Consider the following 25,246-nt stretch of genomic DNA (forward strand, 5'->3'; position numbering starts at 1 on the left):
GAGGGTGAACCACAGAGGGAAAAGGATGGGACAGGGACAGGTGAGAGGGTACTCACTACCTTCTGCACAGACAATTACCAACTCTGGACAAAATGAAATTTTTAAAGATTTTATTTATTTATTTCCTAGTGACAGAGTGCACGTATGTGCACGAGAGAGTGAAAGTACAAGCAGGGAGAGCTGCGAGCAGAGGGAGAAACAGGCTCCCCGCTGAGCAAGGAGCCCGATGAGGGACTTGATCCCAGGACCCTGGGATCATGACCTATGCCAAAGGCAGACGTTTAACCGACCAAGCAATCCAGGCATCCCTGGACAAAATTACTTTTTAAAAAACAACTATATAAGGGGATGCCTGGGTGGGTCAGTTAGTTAAGTGTCTGCCTTCAGCTCAGGTCATGATCCCAGGGTCCTGAGATCAAGTCCTGCATCAGGTGGAAGCCCTGCTTCTCCCTCTGCCTGCCTCTCCCCCTGCTTATGCTCTCTCTCTCTGCCAAATAAATAAATAAAATCTTTTTTAAAAACACAACTATTTTTAAAAACTTTTATTTATTTATTTTCCAGAGAGAGACACAGTGAGAGAGAGAGCACCAGCAGGGGGAGTGGGAGAGAGAGAAGCAGACTACCCACAGAGCATGGAACCCAATGTGGGGCTCGATCCCTGGACTCCAGGACCATGACGTGAGCCAAAGGCAGATGATTACCTGACTGAACCACCCAGATGCCCCCAAAACACAACTATTTAGGGCTACCTGGGTTGCGCTCTCAGTTAAGTGCCCAACTCTTGGCTTCAGCTCAGGTCATGATATGAGGGTCTTGATCTTGGGGTCACAAGCTGGAGCCCAATGTCGGGTTCTGTTCTCAGTGCAGTCTGTTTGGGACTCTCTCTCTCCCTCTGCCGCTCCCTCTTTCTCTCCCTCCCTCTCTCTCTCTCTAAAATAAATAAATAAATCTTTTTTAAAAAAATAAAAATATACAAAAAAGTTTTTTTTTAAAGTAACTCTTCAGGTGTGCCTGTGAGGCTCAGTCTGTTAGGTGACTGACTCTTGATTCCTGTGGGGGTTATGATCTCAGCGTCATATAAGATCAAGCCTCATGTCAGACTCTGCATTGTGCATGGAGCCTGCTTAGGATTTTCTCTCTCCCTCTGCCCCTCCTCCTCAAAATAATTTTTTTTTTGACTTTAAAAATTAAAAACAACTATTTGGAGGCACTAGAGAGAAACCAGAGCCACGCAGAAACTGGAGAGGATTCAATTTTTAAAGGCACTGTGTGAGATCTAAGTTTATACAGCTTTTCCCCTCAGGAGGAATCTCTGTGCAAGCAGCAAGGGACAGCTCAAACTCAAGCAGAAAACCATAATCATTGACCTGAGGTGTCAGATGCCAGAATTTGGTGCCAGATGCCACATGTAGGGTCCCATGTATCAAGACCAGAAAGAGGCCACCAAGAGCTAAGGCTGGACTGTCACAAAGTCTCAGGGGAACAGGGACCTCTGTTTTGCAATGGCAAGACAACTGGAATGAGCTTGGAAACAGGTTCTTCCCAGAGGGCCCCCCCAATAAAAATACAGCCAGCAGCACTTTGTTCAGCCTCGTAAGACCCACAGCAAAGGAACTACCAAGCCCACCAGGATTTCTGACCTGCAGAACCACGAGATTTGTCTTGTTTGGAGTTAAGGTTGTGATAATTGGTTATCACAGCAAAACAAAACAAAACAAAACAAAACAAAAAAACACCCCAACCAACCAAAACAACAACAACAAAACCCCCCAAAAAACAAAGAAACCTAAAAACTTATTCCACACAAACCCACAATCTCATACTACAAAGAGGGTTATTTCTTTCACTTTTTTATTTGCAAAACTTTTATACAAAGTAGAAAAATAAACATTTTATTGGGTCCACGTTGAGAATCCCTGCACATAAATAATAAATAATGATTTGGTGGCAATACATTAAGAAAAGTGGCTGCTGCATAGGTACTAGCTGGGATGTCAGGACAGGTACAGGTGGGTCTCGGGGATCACGCGCACAGGTCTCCACTGGCCACGCATTTCAGGTCCCGGGTAAGGAGGCGAAAGAGGTTGAACATGACGGAGTTTTCCAGGCAGCCAAGGGGCTCCTGTGGGGAGAAACGGCTGGGTCACTGGCTGTCCATCATCTGGGCTCCCGGTTGTCCCCAGACACTGGCCCTCCCTGGTCACCCACCTTCTTTGGGGCCTCGTGGAGCCGGTGCAGCCAGTGGTGGAGGCGGCCTCGGGGCCGGGGTCCTGCCAGGGGCTGAGCTTCCACCTGTGGGCAGAGAAGGGTGGTGTGTGAGGCGGGGCCTGTGGTGGAGGGGGAGGTTCAGGCGGTCAGAGCGCAGACAGGACCCAGGTACCCTGAGCACTCACACAGGCCTGGAGCTCAGACTGGATGTGGCGCAGCGTGTGAAGGGGCTGGTCCAGAATGCTCCCCAGGGACCTGTCAGCCATGGTCTCCAGGACCTTCAGGGTCAAGGCCACCTCGGCCTCCAAGGCCACGGGGCGCTCCCCCACCTGAGGATGGGAGACAGAGATAGGTGAGAGTTGTACACGAGAGAGGACAGGTAGGGAGGACTGAGGAAGGGCCAGGCAAAGGTGACAGGGGACAGGTGAGAGGGCACAGCCAGTGTGCTCAGGGAGGGTAAGCGGTGTGTGGTGCTGGTGGGGGAGAACGAAGAGAGGGACATGTGGGAAGGAGATGAAGGGGCCGCCTAAGGAGCCAGAAGAGGAGGAGCAGGGGAGGGCAGGGGTGAGCCTCACTGTCCCTTACCTGTAGCTGCTGTAGGTCCCAGGTCCTGGGGAAGAGGCGGGGGCGGCAGCTCCAAGCCTTCAGGGAGAGCGACTCTTCCTGGAGAGCAAAGGCAGAGGTCAGCCCCCAGTAGGTGAGACAGAAGGGAGAACATCCAGTAGGACCAGATGATGCTAACAGCAGGAAGAACCGAAGTTAACTTGTAAAAGGAGAGTAGAGGCACCTCGACCCCGGGGGGCCCTGAGTCTTCCCAGCGAGTGCCTGGGGGAGGTTAGCCCAGCGAGGGAAGGGTGCATGTCCTCCTCTGGAGGAGAGCAGCATGGTGACCCAGAGAGGTGGGGGGTGAGGGGAAGGTTAGCCCACAGGAGGCGGGACTGTGGGGAAACTCACAAAGGTGTCCTTGGCCTTCTTGAAGGCCTGCAGCTCTTGCGGGGACAGAGACTGGAACTGGGCCAAATGGCAGCCCCCTGCATCAGGGAAGACCTTGAGGGGCTTGGGGCCAGGAACTGCTTCTGTCCGGGTCAGCACCATAGCTATCAGCACCGGCAGGCAGCCCACGGCCATATCTGTGATGCGGAAGGACAGAAAGGAGAGGGGTCAGGGAGCATCAGGCACTGAGGGTTAGGTGAGGGTTACGGGCCATGCTAGGGGGCTCACCCAGCTTCATTCCTGGATGCTTGTCTCCTTCAGCCAATAGGAGAATCCGGATGTTCCCTTCAAGGCTGTTGCCTGGGACTCTCACTCAGTCTCGGTGGGTGTCTCTGACTTTAGTGTCCTCCTCTGGAACCCTGGACTGTCCTGTCTGCGTCTCTGAACTTCCAGCTTCGTCTGTGTGACTCCTGCCTGAGCCCCATGCTGCAGCTTTTAACCAGAACAGATGGGCAACTCCAGCTGATGTAGGAAAAGTGAAAACACAGCCCCAGGTTGACATCCACCACCAGGGGAGGCCCCAGCCTGGGAAAGCCCAGAGCCAGCTGAGCCTTGGGAGCGAAAGAGAAACTGAACTCTGATTCAGTGTTTACCTGCGTGAAGGTGAGTTCAGAAGATGAATCGTCAGGGCTGGGGCAGCTCCGGCCCTGCCAGGAGTACTCACAGTGCCAGAAAGGGGTTAGATTCAGGCCTGGGATGGGAGTGGCCCAGAGGGACTTCCCTTTCTGTGGGATGCCCTGATGCAGGGAAGGGAGCGAAAGGCACACTTAGGGGCTGGTGCCACAAAGAACTTGGCACTTCCAAGAAGGAGGCTGTGTAGGGGAGGGGGAAGGGTGCTGAGCTCAGGAAGAGAGAGTCAGAAAAGCAAAACAGCCAAGAATTAAGAGAGAACCCCAGCTCTCCCCCAACCTGTCCCCACCTGTTATTCACAGAGAGAGGGGGGGGGAGGAGGGCCTCCACGAACATCCTTCCTTGTCCAGGCACGGAAGAACCCAGGACTATGACGCTCTCCTAAGGATTTGGGGTATGCCCATGACCTTCAAGGGGACCAGCTCTGTTGTGACAAATGCCTTCATTTATGCACCGAGTACTTATTGAGTCCCAGATACTGTCCAAAGTGCCAGGAATTGAGCACAGAAAACAAAGAAACATACATAAAACAATCCTTCACAGAGTTCATTACTAGAGAGGAGTAACAGACAGTATTGTGGGTGGGGGGATTGTGGAGCACATGGTATGTATTATGTTAGGAAACAGAAAGTGGGTGGGGGGGAGATCATGCAGAGATGAGAGCAGAGAGCAGGAGGGAGTTTGTATTCATGAGGTGGCCCAAGAAAATGACGTTTGAGCAAAGTCCTAAAGGAAGTGGGGAAGGGAGCTATGTGAAGATCCGTGGGAGGAGCCTTGTGGGTATAGGTAACAGTTGTGCAAAAGGAAAACAGAGACACCCCCATTCTGTTGAGCACTTACATGTCTCACCTGGTCACAGAGGTTTTGCCACAATGTAGAATTGAATACCTACATTAACACCAATCACATACTGGGCTTTGTCTTATAAGTAAGAAGTAACCTGCAGGGACTCAGAGAGGTTAAGAGACCTGCCCAAGGTGACACAGCAAGTAACTGATGAGGACTGGATGATAATGAATTTTGTCTTGCACCTAGATGGTATCCACTATAGTCTCTGACCTTTGTGTTGTTAGATCCTCTGGACCTGGAGGTGATGAATTTTTGGGGAGAGGAGTTGAGTCCTTTTGACACTTGGCTTTCCCTCATTCATAACTCCAGAGACAGGGTAGAGAGAAGTCCTCAGCTGGGAAAAATTGTTGAGGTCTGACATATAAAAATGTTTCAAAACCAAGGGCAGGGATGTACCCAACTCAATTTTCAGTGCACTGGTTAATTTCTGTCAATTGCAGGGGCCTTCCATCAGGGGAGAAGACCTTGCATCTCAACCATGAATTCGGAAAACTGACATTTTATCTCAAAATTCCTAAACCTCATACTTGTTTTTCTTACAAGGGCAGTTCAGTGGGGTGGTTAAGAGCACTTCCAGACCCTGGAACTAAAGGGTCCGGGGCTCAGGCCTGGCTCTTACCCTCATAGCCGTGTGACCTTGAGAATGAGGCTTGTAGTTAGCAACAAAGATTGTCAGCCCACAAATCTGGACAAGTTAAAAAGAAAAAAAAAAGTACAATTGTTTGTGCACTTATGTGTATGTGGTTCTTTAATGGAGACCACTTATTAAGACCACACTATGACCTCACCTGGAAGCTTTATAAATACTATTTCAATGTACATTACTCACTTGCAAGGACAGTATAATAATGTCATTGTATAGATGAGAAAACCAAGGCTCAGAGAGAAGGAATTTGCCTGGAGTTACTCCATAATTAAATGGCAAGGTCAGAACTGAAATTCAAGTTACCTGATCTTCTTGGCTCAGCATTTCTACTGAACAGTACACCCCAAAATGGTCACAGGGGAAACAACCAACGAAAATGCAATAATGTTTAATAACTGACAATACATTAACACCAGCAGACACAATGGCACATAAACACAGGAATTTTGCAAATACAAAACACCCATAAGTAACAGAATCCAAAAACTACAATAACTTAAGAACTTTAGGACCTTTCCCTACCAAGCCCCTCAGGAATGTATGGGGCCTCCCCACTGGGGAGATTCAAGAGTCACAAATTAATACAATCTCGAAGTGGTAGCTGAAGATCCAAATAGGGGGTGGGACCTATCCTGGAAGAGGACCTCTGGGGTTCTGGTAACCACAGAAGGAGAAACTGGTCGCTAGTACATGGTGGGGTGGGGGGCTGAGTGACCAAGGCAGACTCCACGATCGATCGCCTCTTCCAGCCATACCAGGAGCCTGGAGGACCATGGTGACAACTCGTCTCGGTCTGGTTTTGCGAAAAACACCCGCCCCTCTGGCCCTCAGGGCAGGTGGGTCGAGGTCCGGCCAACGCACGCTGAGTCTCCCGAGCCTCAGTGCCCACTGGCTGAGACACCCGCCTGCTCCAGCGGGCCAGCAGAAGGCAGCCCCCCGCAGCCGACCGCCTGCAGACCCGCGGGTCCCAGGTAAAGCCGCCGCGGGGATCAGAGACAAGGCCCCGAGTTCGCCACCAGCTTCAGGTCCCACGTGAGCAGGCGCAGGAGGTTGAAGATGACGTTGGCTTCGTGGCACCGAGGCGAGTCCTGGAACCCGGGAAGGAGGCGGAGCCGGGCTGAACCAGGAATTCCCTTTCGGGCAAAGTCCCCTCCAAAGTCCCCTCACGGCTCAGAGTCGGAGCTCCCAGCCTGCCTCCACCTCCCACGGTCCTCCCTGCGGTCTAACTGCCCCACCGCCTGCTCCACTCACAGCTCTCCGTGTTGGGGGACGTCTCCTCGGTGGCCGCAGGGACTTCCTCCACGAGCCCGGCCGGACCAGCTCGAGCTGCAGGGGGGACACGAGGGCCATGGAGACGGCGAAGAAGCGAGTGTCCCGGCCACTCTGCCCGCCACCCTCCCAGCCACAGACCAAAGCCCGGATCGGGGGACACCGACACCACGCGAATCGCGGCTGCGGAACAGACGGCCAAGCGGGTGGGCCTGGGCTGGAGGCCGGGGGCGCAGAGCGAGCTGGGAGAGCCCGAGGGGCCGGGGGCGCGAGCGGCACTCACGCAGGCTCCCACGTCCCGTCGCGCGGCCGCCAGCAGCTCTAGGGTCGGGCCGGTGCCGGGGAACCGATCAGGGCTGGGCAGGCGGCTCAGCACAGCCTGGGCGTCCGCCAGGTCCCGGACCACGACGCGGAGGCGCGCGCAAGACTGCGGGGAGAGCGGACGCCAGTTAGCGAGGCCGCGCCCCCGGCCCGCGCCGTCCCCCATCCCCCGCGACGGCTTGCCCGCCTCACCCAGGGCCGCGGACGATCCCTCCTTGGGCGGAACGAGCAGTTGCGCGGCCTCCAGCTCAGCGTCTCCTCCTCCTGCGGGACAGGGCCGGCGTGAGGCTGGGCCTCCTCGCCAGGCCCCCGAAGCGCTGCGGCGGCGGGGATTCCTGCACGTGGAACGCGCCTGGCCGGACGGTTGTGCGGACTGTACACGGAACCGCGCGGCTCTCGCAAGGCGCGGACGCTGGCTGAAGGCACCTCGAGACGCTTGGCCTTGCGCAGGCAGCCACTTGGCCCGAGGTGGTGTCCAGCCCGCCTGCAGGGGGCGCCCTCGGGGCACTGGCCCAGAGGCGGGGTCGGTGCTCCCGCTTGCTCCGGCCGCGGCCGGCAACATCTGCTGCTCAGAATCCTGGCCTGAGATCCGAGCCGCCCTGCGGGGCGCTAGGGCGCTAGAGCGCCAGGGCCGTCGCACACCGGGATCAGCGGCTGGGGCCCGGCGGGCCCTCGGGCTCGGGGGACCGGGTGGGGACGTCTGGGCATCACTCACGTAGCGGTCCCTCAGCGCCTTGACGGCCGCCAGCGCCCTGGGATCCAGCGAGCGGTAGTGGGACAGGAGGCAGCGCCGGGGTGTCGCCACGCAGGGGTCCGCCACCTCGATCGCGGTCACCAAGACCCACAGCGCCACGGCCATGGCGGCTCCACCCCTCCGCCCCATCTCTGCTCCTGCAGAAAGCGACGGACGGCAGGCAAGACGCCCAGCCCCTGTCCTGCTGGGCCTCGCACACCGACTGATGATCAGAGCGCGGGCGCCTAGCACACGCGGCGGCGGTGGCGGGAGAGACCAGGAGCCCGGAGACCCCCTCTCTAAGTTGGCCTCTCTGCGCTCGCCGGCTCCCCTGCGGAGTGCCCTGGGTGCCTCCCTGGTGCGGCAGCGGGACGGTCCTCCCACTGGCCCCCGGCGTGGTGCCCACCTCCGACAGCGGTGCCTGCGCCCTCCATGGCGGCTTTATGTGTGCGGCGGAGACCCGGTGAGCCATCGGGCTTTCCCTCAACATCCCGCTAAGCTTTCCGAACGTCAGCGCTGGCAGCAGGCCGGGTAGGATGCCTGCCATGGGACGAGGACTTTACCCACGCGGGGTACCGTGCCAGCCCTGACTCTGCCCCAACACTTTGTCCTGAGCCAACTGCTCCTGTTTGTCTTCTGGACAGCTGTTTGTCTTTTCCGCCTGCCTTGGTCTTTCTTCTGCACTCTAAGAATGACCTGAAAACAGACCACTTCTTTCCTTCCCGACGACAGGAGTGGCAGGCGTCCCCACTGAAGTGCCTGCCCTAGGGCGGAGTTCACACTGTAGGCGTTTAGTGCTCCAGAGGCAGGCTCTTGTCCTTCCATTCCTGTCTTTCTTGGTTTATCTTTCTCTCTCACTCTGAAAACTCCCTTCTATGTTCTCTCCGGCTTTTCCTCATTCCTTCCTGAGTCGGCTATTAAATGATAGGCATTCCTGTACTGATTTTAAATGTGAGTTTGCTGTTGAAGAGCGGAGGGTCAGACATGAGTTTTTCAATCACGGTTAATAGTCATCATTAGCTGAATTGTACTGAACACTTCCCATCTGCCAGACCCCACTTGGAGCTCTACTCTTGTGCTTACTGCTTTACTCTCCTCAGCAGCATTTCGACATAGGTCCTCTTGTTAGCTGATATTTTGGCAATGAGGAAACTGAGATACAGAGAGGCTACGGGTCCTGCCCAAGCTCACACAGCTCCTAGATGTGGCTTTGGGACCCCCCCACCCAACTGTGTTACTGTCAGTGGTGTTCTACCTTCCCTCCTCCATAGAGACTGATCTGCCCATCTACAGAATAGTTCAGGTATATTTTCAGCAAGTTCAACCATGAGACCCCATCTAACTGATTATAATTAAATTCATTAATGAATGCTGATAATTACAGGCAAGTCATGACTTTTTCAGATGTAGGTCTTAATCAGCATTATGAGAAAATTACTTTGTTTTTTCAGCGGAAGTTTAATTCAAAGGCATAGCGGTTTTTGTTTTGCCTTTTTTTTTTTTTTAAAGAGAGCACCAACACTGTGGGGGAAGTGCAGAGGGGGAGAGGAGGAGAGGGAGAGGATAGCAAGCAGATTTGGGGCTGAGTGCAGAACCCAGGTTGGGCTTGGTCTCATGACCCTGAGATCATGACCTGAGCAGAAATCAAGGGGCAGATACTTAACCCACTGAGACACCCAGGCCCCCCAAAGGCATGGACGTTTTAAGAAACATCAAAATGGGCTGACATTGGGCTATGGTGTGTGGGTCTGCGGGTGTGTGGGCAGCCCGCAGCACCAGGTGGTGGCCATGGGCCACCCCCAGAGGGTGAGAGTCCATGCTTTCCAAGGGAACCCCCCTCCCCCACCTTGGCCTATGCCCTGTGGGGCCCCACCATACCCGAGGGGATGGAGAACTGGCCCCCTTGGCCCCAGCTTGCCAAGGACCCCACGCTAGGCGGCCCTCTCTAGCTGCTTGAATTTTGCCTTTTATCCACCACCCACACCTCGTCTCCTGAGCCTGTGCCCTTGGGGTTTGAAAGAAATGGAAGAAGGGGTCACGTGACCAATTCCACTCAGCCCTCCTGCATCGAGTCCTGGTTGGCATTTGCAGAGAGGAAAATACAGCAAGAAAATCATGGGGTTTTTTTGTTTTTGTTTTTGTTTTTTAGAGGAGAGGGTGGGAGAAAGGAAACAAGGTCTTAGATCTTCTTGATTTTTTAAAAAAAATTCTGCACTTTGACAGTAGCAGTGAAATACGCTAATCCAAAAGTGGAAAAAAAAGAAAAAGATGAAAAAGAAAAAAGAAACATCAAAATGGCTGAGGGAAATTCTAGAAAGGACCCCTTGAGGAACCCATGCAGCATACTTTCCAAGCTTCCATTACTTCTCCTGCACCCATCCTGGCATCCCCCATTTCAGTTGGAGAGTCAGATGGTTTTGGGAAGAGGATGTGCATCCCTCCCTCCCCCATCTCTGGGATGGAGAATGTGACCTGGCTGCCGCCATTTGCCTCAGTTTTCTCCCTGGCTCCAGTGATTAGGTTGGTTATGGACATGTGACTTAAGCCAGTCCAATCAGAATAAATCTCAGTCTCGGACATCTTGGGGAAAGATGCTGTCTTCTACCCACTGAAGAAGGAAGTGTAAAGCCAGGCCAGCTGCTGGCACTCCTCTAGAAGTTTGTAAGGGTAAACAGCCTTCCCACCTGTGAAAGGGAGACCCGAAAGAGAAAACAAAACAAAACTGGGAGGCTTGTGATGTCCTCCAGGATCAAACATCACCTAAACTCTGGAGTTCTGGTTCTATGAGTCTATAAATTGTCCAGTGCTCCAATCAGCTTGAGTTGGGGTTTTGGTTACTGGCCACCAAAGGTGTTCTGAACCGACATACACTTTGGGGCTAAAAGGCTGGCACATGCCTTCAAAGGCTGAAGGACTACAAGTAAAGTTGGTGACGGCAGGAAGAGTGGAACGCGGTGGGATAGGACACGGAGATGTAGCAAATGTCATTTCTTGACAATCAGTAAATCAGCTCTGAGCCCCGCAATGCGGGCTATTGAGCTCGAATGATGTACGGTAAAAAGTACATTTAATACTGTTGAATATTTGTCCCCTTAAATGTAGATGTCAAAATCCTAATCAACAAAGATGATGGTACTGGTTGGTGGCACCTTTGAGAGGTGAGGAAGTCATGAACCAGGCTAGTCCTCTTTTGAAAGCAATCCCACAGAGCTCCCAAGCTCCCTTCCACCCTGTGAGAACTTTGCCTCCTGGAAGAGGGTCCTCATGTGACCATGCAGGCACCTGATCTTGGACTTCCCAGTCTCCAGCACTGTGAGAAATAAATTCTGTCGTTCATGAATCCCCTACTCTGTAGTATTTGATTAAAGCAGCCTAGTGGGCTAAGATGGATACCAACCTAATAGAAAGGTTTTTGTTTTTTGTTGTTGTTTTTTTTAATTTTATTTATTTATTTATTTACTTGAGAGAGAGAGAGAGAGAGAGAGAGAGAACACACAAGCAGGGAGGAGAGACAGAGGCAGAGGGAGAAGCAGATTCCCTACTGAGCAGGAAGCCCATTGCCAGACTCAATCCCAGGACCCTAGGATCATGACCTGAGCTGAAGGCAGACACTTAATTGACTGAGCTACCCAGGCGCCCCTCTCTGTATTATTACTGACAACAGCATGCAGGGCTACAGTTATCACAATAAAAGTCCAAGTGCAAAAAACTCAAAAAAAAAATTGAAATATACAGGAAGCAGATGACCTACCCAAATGTGTAATCTGGGCCAAAGTGGGCGGGTTAAGGGAAGCAACAAGGGATGGCATTGCATCCAGTGGCTAGTAACGTGGAAAGCTGGGGTCACCATAGCAAGACTATAGGTAGAGGAACAGAAATGCAGCCACTGTCAGACCTCAGCCCTGCAGGGAGGGCATCAGGAGGACAGAGAATAAATACCCTAGCCTTGCTCACCTCCTCCTTTCAATCTCCTGCTAGCACATCCTGTTGCCTGAACCCAACCATAAGCCAGAGGGCAGGGGAGACTCACAGATGCAGTGTCTGTGGGCCCAGTACAGGCTGGAAAAAAGATCTGGTTAATAGAGATTTTCAGCAGAGGGCAAACTCAGCATTTTATGCAGCCATATCTGCAGGTCTAGAGGTCAAATCAACAGGTTCTACCTCTTAAAAAGCTCTCGAAATGTTTTCATCCTACCAGGAATTAAGGAATCAATGAGCTAGCATTTCCCCCATAACCAGTAAGTTGGTTTTAATTTTTTTTTTAAGATTTTATTTTCAAGTGATCTCTATACCCAATGTGGGGCCTGAACTCATGAACTGGAGATCAAAAGTTGCATTCTCCACCAACTGAGCCAGCCAGACGCTCTGAGCTGGTTTAAATTTTTAATTACTCAAGTAGAATTCCCCTCTCCTTGTAAGGAAATAAAATATTATTTTTTAATGATTTTATTTTTAAGTAATCTCTCCACCCAACGTGATGCTCAAACTCAAACCCACAAGAGTCAGAAAGCTCCACGGACTGAGCCAGCTGTTCCAGAAACTAAAATATTATTGATGAGATTAAGTATTCCAAGGATCATCTCCCCAGTTCCCAAGCCCTCCCCAGAGATATGTCCCTATTAATCAACTAGGGATATATATGTTTGAAAACCTTTTTTATACATTTTGAGATACATCATATAGCTCCCGAGACAATATATAATATTTGTGCATAATTGTGTTGATTAAGCTTCTTTATTTTGATCTAATTTTAGATTTACAGAGAGAGAGAGTGAGAGAGAGAGAGAGAGAGAGAGGAAGAGGTGGGGGAGAGGCAGAAGGAGAAGGAGAAGCAGGCTCCCCACAGGGCAGGGAACCCACACGGGGCTTGATCCTAGGATCCCGGGATCATGACCCAAGCCCAAGGCAGAGGCTTTACCGACTGAGCCACTCAGGTGTCGCTCTCGCCAGCAAGAACGACACGGAGGCACGCGTGGAGGCAAACTTCTTTAATGGCTTCTTTTTATCTTCTTCCCCCTCTGGCGCAGCACAGCACGCAGCTCCCGCCGCCTCCAGGGCCGCGCGCCGCCGCCATGGTCGGGGCTGCGGCCCCCTCCGGCTGGCCTGGCGCGACGCGGCCTGGCTCCCGGCGGCCCCGCCCCTCTACAAGTACATTCAAGCATATACACACCCACAGCTTAGCCCGCCTAGCCAATCACCGCAGTGCTCATGCACCTCCTGCGTGAGTGGACCTAAATGAACAGCCAATCATATTCAGTCCCTTACAGCTCTTATAGTAGGCCTCCTGTACTGGCTCCCGACACTCAGGCACCCCTGTGTTCTTCTGTCATGTCAAGAGTGTTATATAAATGGAATCCTATGGTGTGTAACTTTTGGTGATGGGCTCTTTGCACCCTGTATCATTCCCTGGACCTTTACACAGACAGTTGTGTATCAAGAGTGTGTTCCTTTTTTTTTTTTTAAGAGTGTGTTCCTTTTAAAATAAATAAAAAATAATAAATTGGGGGGGGGAGTGTGTTCCTTTCCTCTTTTTTAAAAGATTTTATTTATTGGGGCACCCAGGTGGCTCAGTGGGTTAAAGCCTCTGCCTTCAGCTGGGGTCATGATCTCAGGGCTCTGGGATCCAGTTCCGCATCAGGCTCTCTGCTCAGAGGGGAGCCTGCTTCCCCCTTTCTCCCTGCCTGCCTCTCTGCCTACTTGTGATCTCTCTCTCAAATAAATAAATGAATGAAATCTTAAAAAACAAAAAAGATTTCATTTATTTATTTGTTAGAGAGAGAGAGAGAAAAAAAACACAAGCAAGCAGAGTCAGAGAGAAGCATGCTTCCGCTGAGCAAGGAGCCCAATGCGGGACTCGATCCCAGGACCCTGGGATCATGACCTGAGCCGAAGGCAACCACTTACCCAGACCGCGCCACCCAGGCGTCCCAAGTGTGTTCCTTTTTATTGCTGAATGGTATTCCATGGTATGTATACACTACATTTTATTTAACTATCACCTGTTAAAGGACATCAGGATTGTTTCCGGTTTTTGACTATTACAAATAAAACTGCTATAAACATTTACATGGAGATGTTATGGGAATATAAGTCCCCATTTCTCTGGGATAAATACCCAAGAACACAACTGCTAGGTCATGTGGTGGTTGCATGTTGAGTTTTTTAAGAAACTGTCAATCCTTTTTTCTAGCGTGGCTGTACCATTTCTACATTCACACCACAATGGTGGGTGATCACTTTCTCCTACATCCTCACCAGCATTTGATGTTGTCATTATTTTTTGGTTTAGCCATACTGATAGCTGTGTAATGAGATCTCACTGTGGTTTTTTTCTTTCTTTCACTGTGGTTTTAATTTGCAACTAGCTAATGGCTAATGGCTAACAGGTTTTTGTGTGCTTATTTCCCATCTGTGTATATTCTTTAGTGAAATGTCTCTTTTGCCCATTTCCCATGTGGACTGTTAACTTTATTTTAAAGTTTTATTTATTTAAGTAGTCTCTACTCCCAACATGGGCCTTGAACTCAGGACCCGGAAATGAAGAGTTGCACACTCCTCCCACTGAGGCAACCAGGTGCCCCTGGACTGTTTAAGTTTTTACTGTTGAGTTTTCAGAGTTCCTTGTATACTTTAGGTACTAGTCCTTGATCCGTAGGTGATTTGCAAATATTTCTTCCCAGTCTTTAGCTTGACTTTCCGTCCACTTAACATGGTCTCTTGCAGAGGAAAAACTTTCAGTCATGTCCAGGTCATCAATTGTCCTCTTACGAATCGAGCCTTTGGTGTCAAGCCTAAAAACTTTGCCAAGCTTTAGATCCCAAAGGTGTTCTTGGTGACCCCGCCCCAAAAGTCTTCTAGCTTTGTATTTTACATTTAAGTCTGTGGTCCATTTTAAGTTCCTTTTATTTTAGGTGTGAAATTTACATCAAGGTTCACTGTTTGGCTAGTGCATGTCCAACTGCTCTAGCACCGTTGGTGGAAAAGGCTATTTTTCTCCACTGAACTGCGTTTGCACCTGTGAGTTCTTCTGAACAAAGGTAGTGGCCTGCCAGGGGTACTGTTCAGCCATATAACTTCGTTTCACTCTATAGGACGTTGTGAAGATTCTTCCGTGTCAACACATATAGCTCTGTTTCATTCTATTTAACTGCTGCAGGTCTAGCTTAACCTGGGGTCCGCAGATCACCCCCACAGTAGGACTCAGGGGAGGCTGAACTTGCATGAGAAAAATATGTGTTTTCGTTTTCACTGCTCTCTAATGAAAGTTAGGATGTCTTTCATTATGAATGTAAGCAACAAACCACAATGGTAATAGCAGAAACTGTGACTTTGTTGCTGAAAGAAATCAGATATTTTCACGGTCCACTACAGATGTAACACGTGTCTTGACATATCATTTACTCTCATTACCACCTCAAAAGGATAGTGGTTGTTAAACCCCATTGCAGTATCTTGTTACTTAATGCATTGATAACGAGGCATGTGCATTACTTATTACAAACTTGCTTTTATGTTTTGGCAACTGGGTTTCAATATAATGAGTTTTCTGCATAGCCATGTGTATTTTATATTATGCATTAAAAACACATTCCTGGGGGCGCCTGGGTGGCTCAGTGTGTTAAGCCTCTGCCTTCAGCTCAGGTCATGATCTCCGGGTCCTGGGGTTCTCTGCTTGGCAGGGAGCCTGCTTCCCCCCTCTCTCTGCCTGCCTCTCTGCCTACTTGTGATCTCTCTCTCTCTCTGTCAAAGTAAAATAAAATAAAATCTTTAAAAAAAATAAAAACACATTCCTGAACCAATACATGATTATAACAAGGTTGCAGGACACAAGGTTAACATACAAAAGTCTGGTTTTCCTGCATAAAAGCAATGAACAGGGGAGCCTGGGTGGCCCAATCGCTGAGCATCTGGCTCTTGGTTTCAGCTCAAGTCATGATTTCAGTGTCCTGGTTGGGCTCCTGTGCTCAGCCAGGAGGCTGCTTGAGGATTCTCTCCCTCTGCTCCTCCCCCAACTTTCTCTCTCTTAAATAAATAAACGAATCTTTAAAAAAAGAAGAAGAAGAAGAAGAAGAGGGTGTCTGTGTGGCTTAGACGGTTAAGTAACCAACTATTTTATTTTATTTTATTTTATTTGAAAGAGCACACACACAAGTGGGGGGAGGGTAGAGATAGAGGGAGAAGCAGACTTCCTGCTGAACAGGGAGCCCAATTCAAGGGGTTTATCCCAGGACCCTGGGATCATGATCTGAGCCCCTCATTTGCGTGATAACTTCACATGTAATTCACTGTGGATCATAGATCTCAATATATAAAGTGCAAACTATAAACTACTAGAATACAGCACAGAGGAAATCTAGGGACATTGAATTTGGTATGACTTTCGGTACAACGAAAGCACAACACACAAAAGAAAAAAATTGAGCAGGTAAATTTTATTCAACTTAAAAACTTCAGCAGTTAAGAGAATGAAAAAATTGCTACCTGCCTCTCCACCAGCCTGGAGAACCATGGCTTTAACAGAACCTGGAAATAACCTCAGTGCCTACCAGGAGGGGATTGGTTACTAAATGATCCCATTACAATGAAAGCCTTAATAGTGTTATATGTGGGATGTTTTCCACTGCCCCTCCAGCCCAACTCTTCCCACTGACTGCTCCCCCTCATTGCTGTCACATTCTGGACCCCAGGAGGCTGGCCTTTGGCCTCCGTGGGGGTGCAGCCTTATAGAAGGCCCAGGGAGAGGAGAGTGTTTATTCTCTGAGATGTGAGAATATATTTAATTACCGGCTTTCCTCCCTGCAGGGTCATGACAATTTGTGCACTTGTCCATCCTGCGAATGAGATTCTCCTTCCCAGGTCAAACAACCACTCCCTCCCCTTTCCCTTTCCCCTGGGCCTAAGGAGGACAGACCTTCCCCGATAAAGGACCCCAAGGCCTTGCACTGCCCCTGGTCATTTACCTTTACCTTTACCACCCAAACCCTTTGTAAATTCTCCTGGTATTAAACCCACCTCAAATTATCCTAAATTGATTGGGCCATCTGTTTCCTGCTGGGACCCTAACTGGTACAGTAGCATTAAAGATGTGGAGAAATGCAAATGAGAGATAATGGTAAGACATTTAAAAAAAAAAAAAAAGACTACCAAACCGTATACAGCCTGGTTTCAGTTTAGGAGAAATGATTTCTAGAAAGAAAAAAAAAGGGGGTGTGTGTTTAACAAGGGGGGAGACAGCACATGTAATTGTTGCTAATTGTTAAAAAGAATCACCTCCAGGAAGTGGGATTAAAGACCTCCTTTAACTCACCAAATGTTTTTGCATTGACCGAATCTTCAAATGTGTTACTTTGGTAATCAGGAAACATATGCACAAATAAACAGACATCAAAGAGCTACACATTGGAAACATGGGTCTAGAGTCAGGCTGAGGGGAGAAAAAAAAGTATTTTTTTTTCTCCTTTATGCATTTCTGTATTTTCCATGAACTGGCATTACTATTGCTATCAGAAAAAGTAGTAGATTTTTTTTTATAGTAGTTCCAAAGTGAAGTAGATTTTATTTTTAAATTAAAGCAAGGAGGTTGAGACAGACAGACAGACACAAACAGACAGAGGAGTCCCGGGCTGGATGATGGCTAGAAAAAGGAATGAGATAAATATGGAGCTAGACAAAATCAGAGACAGAAACAGGAACAAGAGCCAAGAGAGGCCACTACAGAGCGCAGAAGAAGGAATGGAACCAGGCAAATGGAGATGGAGAGACAGGAGAAACTGAATCAGATATGGAGGGGCAGTTACTGGCTTAGAGAGAAAGCCTTGGGGCTGGACATTTTGTAGGTTCAAATCCGGCCTCTGTCAGGTACTGCCTACCTTGGAAAAGTTCCTTCACTTTTCTGTGCCTCAGTTTTCCGATCTACAAAATGGGGGTAATAATAGGACATCCTTTGCTGAGTGCTTTTTGAGGAATTAAAAGTAACACCTTGGGGTGCCTGGGTTGCTCACTCTGCTCAGTGGGGAGCCTGCTTCTCTCTCTCTCTGCCTGCCTCTCTGCCTACTTATGATCTCTGTCAAATAAATAAAATCTAAAAAAAAAAAAATCCATACACAGGTGTCACCTTTTTGGAGAGAGATTTTATTTATTTATTTGAGATAGAGAGAGAGAGAGCATTTATTTGAGATAGAGAGAGAGAGAGAGGTTAAGCGTCTGCCTTCCGCTCAGGTCGTGATCCCAGGGTCCCCGGATGGAGTCCTGCATCGGACTGCTTGCTCAGCGGGGAGCCTGCTTCTCCCTCTCCTTCTGCCTCCCACTCATGCTCTCTCTCTATCTCAAATAAATAAATAAAATCTCTCTCCAAAAAGGTGACACCTGTGTATGGATTTTTTTTTTTTTAGATTTTATTTATTTGACAGACAGAGATCACAAGTAGGCAGAGAGGCAGGCAGAGAGAGAGAGAAGCAGGCTCCTCACTGAGCAGATAGCCCGAAATGGGGCTCGATGTGGAGCTCGATCCCAGAACGCTGGGATCATGATCAGAGCCGAGGGCAGAGGCTTTAACCCACTGAGCCACCCAGACGGCCCTATGTATGAATTTCTTAAAACAGGGTCTAGGACACAGTAAGCCTATACAATGGCTGATTGCTACAATGCCGTTTATACAGTTCTGTAACATATATACAACGGAGATGAGGACCCCGAGGCTATGACAAGAAGATGGGATACAGAATGGGACGGAGACCAGAACTGGTGGCAGACTTTGGGGCAGAGTCAGGGCTGGCACAATCCCCTGCCGGGTAAAGTCCTTTTCTCCATGGCAGGCATCCCGCCGGGCTTGTCGCCAGCGCTGATGTTCGGAAAGCTTAACCGGATGATGAGGGAAAGCCCGATGGCTCACCGGGTCTCCGCCGCATACATAAAGCCGCCATGGAGGGCGCAGGCACCGCTGTCGGAGGTGGGCACCACGCCGGGGCCAATGGGAGGCCCGTCCCGCTGCCGCACCAGGGAGGCACCCAGGGCACTCCGCAGGGGAGCGGCTAGCGCAGAGAGGCCGACGCAGAGAGGGGGTCTCCGAGCTCCTGGTCTCTCCCGCCATCGCCATCGCCACCGCCATCGCCACCGCGTGTGCTAGGCGCCCGCGCTCTGAGCATCAGTCGGTGTGCGAGACAGGGGCTGGGCGTCTTGACTGCAGAGACAGGGGCTGGACGTCTTGCCTGCCGTCCGTCGCTTTCTGCAGGAGCAGAGATGGGGCGGAGGGGCGGAGCCGCCATGGCCGTGGCGCTGTGGGTCTTGGTGACCGCGATCGAGGCGGCAGACCCCGGCGTGGCGACACCCCGGCGCTGCCTCCTGTCTCACTACGGCTCGCTGGATCCCAGGGCGCTGGCGGCCGTCAAGGCGCTGAGGGACCGCTACGTGAGTGATGCCCAGACGTCCCCACTCGGTCCCCCGAGCCCGAGGGTCCCCCGGGCCCCAGCCGCTGGTCCCGGTGTGCGACGGCCCTGGCGCTCTAGCGCCCTAGCGCCCCGCAGGGCGGCTCGGATCTCAGGCCAGGATTCTGAGCAGCAGATGTTGCCGGCCGCGGCCGGAGCAAGCGGGAGCACCGACCCCGCCTCTGGGCCAGTGCCCCGAGGGCGCCCCCTGCAGGCGGGCTGGACACCACCTCGGGCCAAGTGGCTGCCTGCGCAAGGCCAAGCGTCTCGAGGTGCCTTCAGCCAGCGTCCGCGCCTTGCGAGAGCCGCGCGGTTCCGTGTACAGTCCGCACAACCGTCCGGCCAGGCGCGTTCCACGTGCAGGAATCCCCGCCGCCGCAGCGCTTCGGGGGCCTGGCGAGGAGGCCCAGCCTCACGCCGGCCCTGTCCCGCAGGAGGAGGAGACGCTGAGCTGGAGGCCGCACAACTGCTCGTTCCGCCCAAGGAGGGATCGTCCGCGGCCCTGGGTGAGGCGGGCAAGCCGTCGCGGGGGATGGGGGACGGCGCGGGCCGGGGGGCGCGGCCTCGCTAACTGGCGTCCGCTCTCCCCGCAGTCTTGCGCGCGCCTCCGCGTCGTGGTCCGGGACCTGGCGGACGCCCAGGCTGTGCTGAGCCGCCTGCCCAGCCCTGATCGGTTCCCCGGCACCGGCCCGACCCTAGAGCTGCTGGCGGCCGCGCGACGGGACGTGGGAGCCTGCGTGAGTGCCGCTCGCGCCCCCGGCCCCTCGGGCTCTCCCAGCTCGCTCTGCGCCCCCGGCCTCCAGCCCAGGCCCACCCGCTTGGCCGTCTGTTCCGCAGCCGCGATTCGCGTGGTGTCGGTGTCCCCCGATCCGGGCTTTGGTCTGTGGCTGGGAGGGTGGCGGGCAGAGTGGCCGGGACACTCGCTTCTTCGCCGTCTCCATGGCCCTCGTGTCCCCCCTGCAGCTCGAGCTGGTCCGGCCGGGCTCGTGGAGGAAGTCCCTGCGGCCACCGAGGAGACGTCCCCCAACACGGAGAGCTGTGAGTGGAGCAGGCGGTGGGGCAGTTAGACCGCAGGGAGGACCGTGGGAGGTGGAGGCAGGCTGGGAGCTCCGACTCTGAGCCGTGAGGGGACTTTGGAGGGGACTTTGCCCGAAAGGGAATTCCTGGTTCAGCCCGGCTCCGCCTCCTTCCCGGGTTCCAGGACTCGCCTCGGTGCCACGAAGCCAACGTCATCTTCAACCTCCTGCGCCTGCTCACGTGGGACCTGAAGCTGGTGGCGAACTCGGGGCCTTGTCTCTGATCCCCGCGGCGGCTTTACCTGGGACCCGCGGGTCTGCAGGCGGTCGGCTGCGGGGGGCTGCCTTCTGCTGGCCCGCTGGAGCAGGCGGATGTCTCAGCCAGTGGGCACTGAGGCTCGGGAGACTCAGCGTGCGTTGGCCGGACCTCGACCCACCTGCCCTGAGGGCCAGAGGGGCGGGTGTTTTTCGCAAGACCAGACTGAGTTTCCCCGGGGTGCAACGATATTTCCGCGGGATGCATTGCCCTATGATCTTTACAAGGTTGTTCAGGAAGAAACTTCAAACCTTGGTCCACTTTGGCCACTGACAGTCTTTTGCTTCCCTACCCCCTACCCCCTTCTGCCAAGTACCCAGAGACAGTCTTACTCATGCCGTTGTCCTGGGTTCTTCTCACCATAACGGGGCTGGACCTCTGATCTGAACCTTCAACACCTCCTTTGAGATTCTATGAATTTGGGAATTTCGGGTGCCTGGGTGGCTCCGTGGGTTAAACCTCCTCTCACTATCTCAGCTCAGGTCTTGATCTTAGGGTCATGAGTTCTATTGGGCCCCACACTGGGTGTGGAACTTACTTTAAAAAAAAAAAAAAAGATTCTATGAATCTGAATCTTTTATCTCCCCAACCAAGCTGGTCTCATTTCTTGAGGGATTGGGGGATCACAAACGTCAGAGTTCCCCCTTGTTGTGATATTTTTTGGATACTGCTATTTATGTGTCCTCCTGTCTGTATGCCCTGTGTACCTGTTTTCACCTGTTCCCCCCTGAGTTGTTTATTTTCACTTATTAAATGGTGTTACACTGACTAGCTGGGAGCAATCATTTGGAGGTGGTGTGAAGAGGAGGAAGGCCAACCTGAATCTGATACCCAGATGGGACATTTATTTGCCAAGTTACTTTCGGTAACATACTAGCCTTTTCTGACTTCTAGATTCTTCATCTGAAAATAGCCTAGTGATACTTTTCTTCTAAAGGCCTTTGTCAATATCCACCCATTCAGTCACGCACTCATTCTGCGCGGATGCTGTTTCCTGGTTGTCAGTTATTTGCCGTGTATTGGGGTACTGTGCTGCAGCCCCTATCCTCAAGGAGCTCCAGACTGGGGAAGGAGCTGGTCGTCAGTTGGAGGAGCAGAGAGGAGGCTAGCACTGGAGTCCAGAGCTCCACGCTGGGAGCAAGGTTAACCAGGTAGACAAGGGCCAGGTCCTACGGCGTCTGTGAGATCTTCAAAGCACTTGGATTTCCTGGAGGATACACAGCGAGTCCCAGCAGGGTTTTTGAGCAAGGAAGCCGCTGTTCCAATGTATGCGTCTAACATTCTGGCCTTGTAAGAGGAAAGGGGACTGGCATGCCTAGGAGTGGATAAGGGAGTCTAGGTGTGCTGTGATGATGAGTTAGATCTCAGCAGGGCAGAGAAGATGGTGAGATGTATTCATACGTTTTGTGGATTCGAAATAATATATGCAAAGCAATGAGTACTCGACCTGATAGGTAGAAGTATCTCCAGTATGATAAAGAAGATAGTATGATCGTAGTGGTTAAAAATGTGAACTCTGGGGTGCCTGGATGGCACAGTTGGTTAAGCGTCAGACTCTTGGTTTAACTCAGGGTGTGATCTCAGAATCGTGAGATCAAGCCCCAGGTAGGGCTCTGAGCCCTCAGCGTGGAGTCTGCTTAAGACTTTCTCCCTCCGGGGCGCGTGGGTGGCTCAGTGGGTTAAAGCCTCTGCCTTCTGTTCAGGTCATGATCCCAGAGTCCTAGGATCGGGCCCCACATCGGGCTCTCTGCTCCTCGAAGAGCCTGCCCCGTCCCCCGCCCGTCTGCCTCTGCCTACTTGTGATCTCTGTCTGTCAAATAAATAAATAAAATCTAAAAAAAAAAAAAAAAAAAAAAGACTCTCTCCCTCTGCCCCTTCCCTTCTCGCTCTTTCAAATAAATAAATAAATCTTTTTTTTAAGATTTTATTTTTTTTATTTGACAGACAGAGATCACAAGTAGGCAGAGAGGCAGGAGAAAGCAGGCTCCCCGCTGAGCAGAGAGCCTGATGCGGGGCTCGATCCCAGGACCCTGAGATCATGACCTGAGCCGAAGGCAGAGGCTTTAATCCACTGAGCCACCCAGGCACCCCCCCCTTTTTTTAAATGAACTCTGAGGTCAGAGAGATCTTAGAATCTCAAGTCTGCTCCCCGAGTTGCTGTGTGACCTTGGGCAAGTCACTTCAACTCTTAGTTTCCAATGGATAAAATAGTCCCAATATCTGTCTTCACCAGGTGATTGTGGGAATTAAAAACATTAAGTCATGTCAGCTGCCAGTCCCTGGCACAAGTAAGGACTCCATACTTAATCAATGTACCATTACTTTAAGAAAAGCTTTAACATATAAACTGTCAAACAAGGAGGAACCATTCTCTCAGGGTTCTAGCTCCAAAACGGATAAAGGAGACAGAGTTGTTCCCAGCCCAACAAAATATTTCTCGTGGGCAGATCCCCTCCCCCACGTTATTCTTGGCCGAATCTGATTGACCTAAAACCAATCATGGGAGTCCCATTCCTCTTGCTAGGGATCAGAGTAGGCATGACTATGTGACTGTGTGTCAACCAGGATCCCTGTAGCACACCCATTGTCACAGTCAAATGAGGGAAGGGACTGACTTAAGCAGCAATGATCAGAGACAGGGCGTGGTTAAGGGTAACCAACAAAGGGATGGTCCAGGCCAATGGCTGCAAACTTACCATTCCCAAACTGGAAGGGACGTGGGAGGGAGGGGTTATGGCCAACCCCATCTGGAACACAGAAGGGAAGGGAGTCCCCGTTGGTGTGATCCAGATTCTGAGACCTAGGACAGAGCAGAGAGTGAATCTAGAGGAAGAAAGAGACAAAGTGTTTCATGATGACCCAGTTCCGGAGGATGATGAGGGGAATCTGGCTTGAGGCGAAACAGGTGCTCTAAGAAAGGTCCTACACTGTTCCATGTGACAGGCTGAAAAATGAAATGTGACCTTATTGGGGCAGGGAAGTCTTCCCAAATGTGATTAAATTAAAGAAGAGATGAGGTTATTCTGGACAAGGGGGTGGGGAGAGCTAAATGCCATGGCAAGTGTCTTGTAAGTGCGATACACTGAGAGATTACCCACACAAAAGAGGAAGAGACAGGGCGCCTGGCTGGCTCAGTCAGCAGAGCCTCGACTCCTGATCTCAGGGTGGTGAGTTCCAGCCCCACACTGGGGTATAGAGATTACTTTTTAAAAAATCTTTAAAAAAAGAGAGAGAGAGAGAGGAGGTAATATGACCACAGAGGTAGAGACGAGAGTGATGTGGCCACAAGCCACGGAAGACTGGTAGCCCCTAGAGGCTGGAAGAGGCAAGGCAGATTCTCCCCTGGAGCCTTTGCAGAGGGAGCACAACTTGATTTTGGCCCAGTGATACTGATGGCGAGCTTCTGGTTGCCAGAGCTGTGAGAGAATAAATTTCTCTCTTTTTTTAAGATTTATTTATTTATTTGACAAAGAGAGAGATCACAAGTAGGCAGAGAGGCAGGCAGAGAGAGGGGCGTGGGAAGCAGGCTCCCTGCTGAGCAGAGAGCCCGATGTGGGGCTCGATCCCAGGACCCTGAGATCATGACCTGAGCTGAAGGCAGTGGCTTAACCCACTGAGCCACCCAGGTGTCCCGAGAGAATAAATTTCTATTTGACACCACAAAGTTTGTGGGGATTTGCTAAATAGCCATAACGAACTCACACCTTTCCTTACAGAGACCAGGACCAAGGCTATTAATTGTGGCAGAATGGGCCTTATTATCAGATGTTAAATGGCTAACAAAAATATCAGAACAAATAGATTCTTTGCTGGGGTGCCTGGGTGGCTCATTTATTAAGCGTCTGCCTTCAGCTCGAGTCATGATCCCAGGATCCTGGGATCAAGCTCCACATCAGGCTCCCTGCTTGGCTCTCCCACTCCTTCTGCTTGTGTTCTCTCTCTCGCTCTCTCTCGCGCTCTCTTTCTGCGTCAAATTAAAGAAAAAGATCTTCAAACAGATTCTGTGTTGACCATCTTGGTACAATTTCAGGAGCCAAACCATAGACAGGTTTTTCAAGGGCTGACTTCTCTTTGATCAGGACCTTGACTGCTTAATTAGGAATTGGCTTCCACTGCCTGGTTCAGGAAGGCAACATAACTGGGAATCTGTCCCAGTGATGGAACAACCACCCTCAGGAAATGGCTATGATTAGGGGCACCTGAGTGGGTCAGTCGGTTAAGCATCTGCCTGCAGCTCAGGTCATAGTCCCAGCGTCCTGGCATCGAGCCCAGCATTGGGATCCCTGCTCACCAGGGACCTGCTTCTCTCTCTCTCTCTCTGCCTGCCACTCCCTTTGCTTGTGCTCTCTCTCTCTCTCTCTCTCTCTCTCTGTGTCAAATAGATAAATACAATGTTAAAAAAAAAAAAAAGGGAAATGGCTTTGATCAGAAAGACCATTCCAGAAAAGCCAACCCTTCCATGATGGTGGAGCAGAGAGAAGAGTGGTTTCCGCCTCACGCCCACCATTCATTCACATCTTGTATGAGTGCATCTAATTGGACAAACCCAAATGTAAAGCAGATCCTGGTTGCAGGGGAGTCTGAGAAATGGGAGTTTAGCCTTCCCACCCCTGCAGGCGGCAGGCGTGTAAGAGGGGAAATTGACATGTGTGTATTGATAAGACCTTGTCATTGGGGAGCTTTGGAAATTCTCCTTCATCCATTGAGATTTAACAAGATCAGCTCTTCCTCTGAGAAGCCTTCACGGGACCCATCCGTAAGTCACTCCTTTCTTTTCTTCCTCCACACTTTGCACATGACACTCACCCCATGTGTGGGCTCTTTGTTAATGTGGCCTCTGAG

The 25,246-nt window shown here is 51.2% G+C and overlaps 3 protein-coding genes across 3 annotated transcripts; 1 reads left to right on the plus strand and 2 right to left on the minus strand.

Annotated features, from left to right (window-relative positions):
• Positions 1 to 1,903: 1,903 nt before the first annotated feature.
• On the minus strand, positions 1,904 to 3,336 carry IFNL3 (interferon lambda 3). The gene is made up of 5 exons (XM_004776270.3): positions 3,163 to 3,336; positions 2,794 to 2,871; positions 2,394 to 2,537; positions 2,209 to 2,292; positions 1,904 to 2,122 (listed from the first exon to the last, which is right to left on the minus strand). The coding sequence occupies exons 1-5, from the start codon at positions 3,334 to 3,336 to the stop codon at positions 2,024 to 2,026; spliced, it is 579 nt and encodes a 192-aa protein (XP_004776327.3). The 3' UTR covers positions 1,904 to 2,023.
• Positions 3,337 to 5,719: 2,383 nt separating this feature from the next.
• LOC101675311 (interferon lambda-4-like) lies at positions 5,720 to 8,083 on the minus strand. The gene is made up of 6 exons (XM_045077252.1): positions 8,056 to 8,083; positions 7,559 to 7,807; positions 7,109 to 7,515; positions 6,879 to 7,022; positions 6,578 to 6,652; positions 5,720 to 6,414 (listed from the first exon to the last, which is right to left on the minus strand). The coding sequence occupies exons 1-6, from the start codon at positions 8,081 to 8,083 to the stop codon at positions 6,316 to 6,318; spliced, it is 1,002 nt and encodes a 333-aa protein (XP_044933187.1). The 3' UTR covers positions 5,720 to 6,315.
• A 10,828-nt stretch (positions 8,084 to 18,911) lies between these two features.
• On the plus strand, positions 18,912 to 20,889 carry LOC101675003 (interferon lambda-4-like). Its single transcript, XM_045077253.1, has 5 exons — positions 18,912 to 19,055; positions 19,189 to 19,578; positions 19,666 to 19,809; positions 20,036 to 20,110; positions 20,274 to 20,889. The coding sequence occupies exons 1-5, from the start codon at positions 18,912 to 18,914 to the stop codon at positions 20,370 to 20,372; spliced, it is 852 nt and encodes a 283-aa protein (XP_044933188.1). The 3' UTR covers positions 20,373 to 20,889.
• Positions 20,890 to 25,246: the final 4,357 nt, after the last annotated feature.

The sequence above is a fragment of the Mustela putorius genome, unplaced genomic scaffold (assembly GCF_011764305.1).
Source record: "Mustela putorius furo isolate JIRA1106 unplaced genomic scaffold, ASM1176430v1.1 tig00000196_pilon_pilon_pilon, whole genome shotgun sequence".
NCBI classification, from domain to species: Eukaryota; Metazoa; Chordata; class Mammalia; order Carnivora; family Mustelidae; genus Mustela; species Mustela putorius.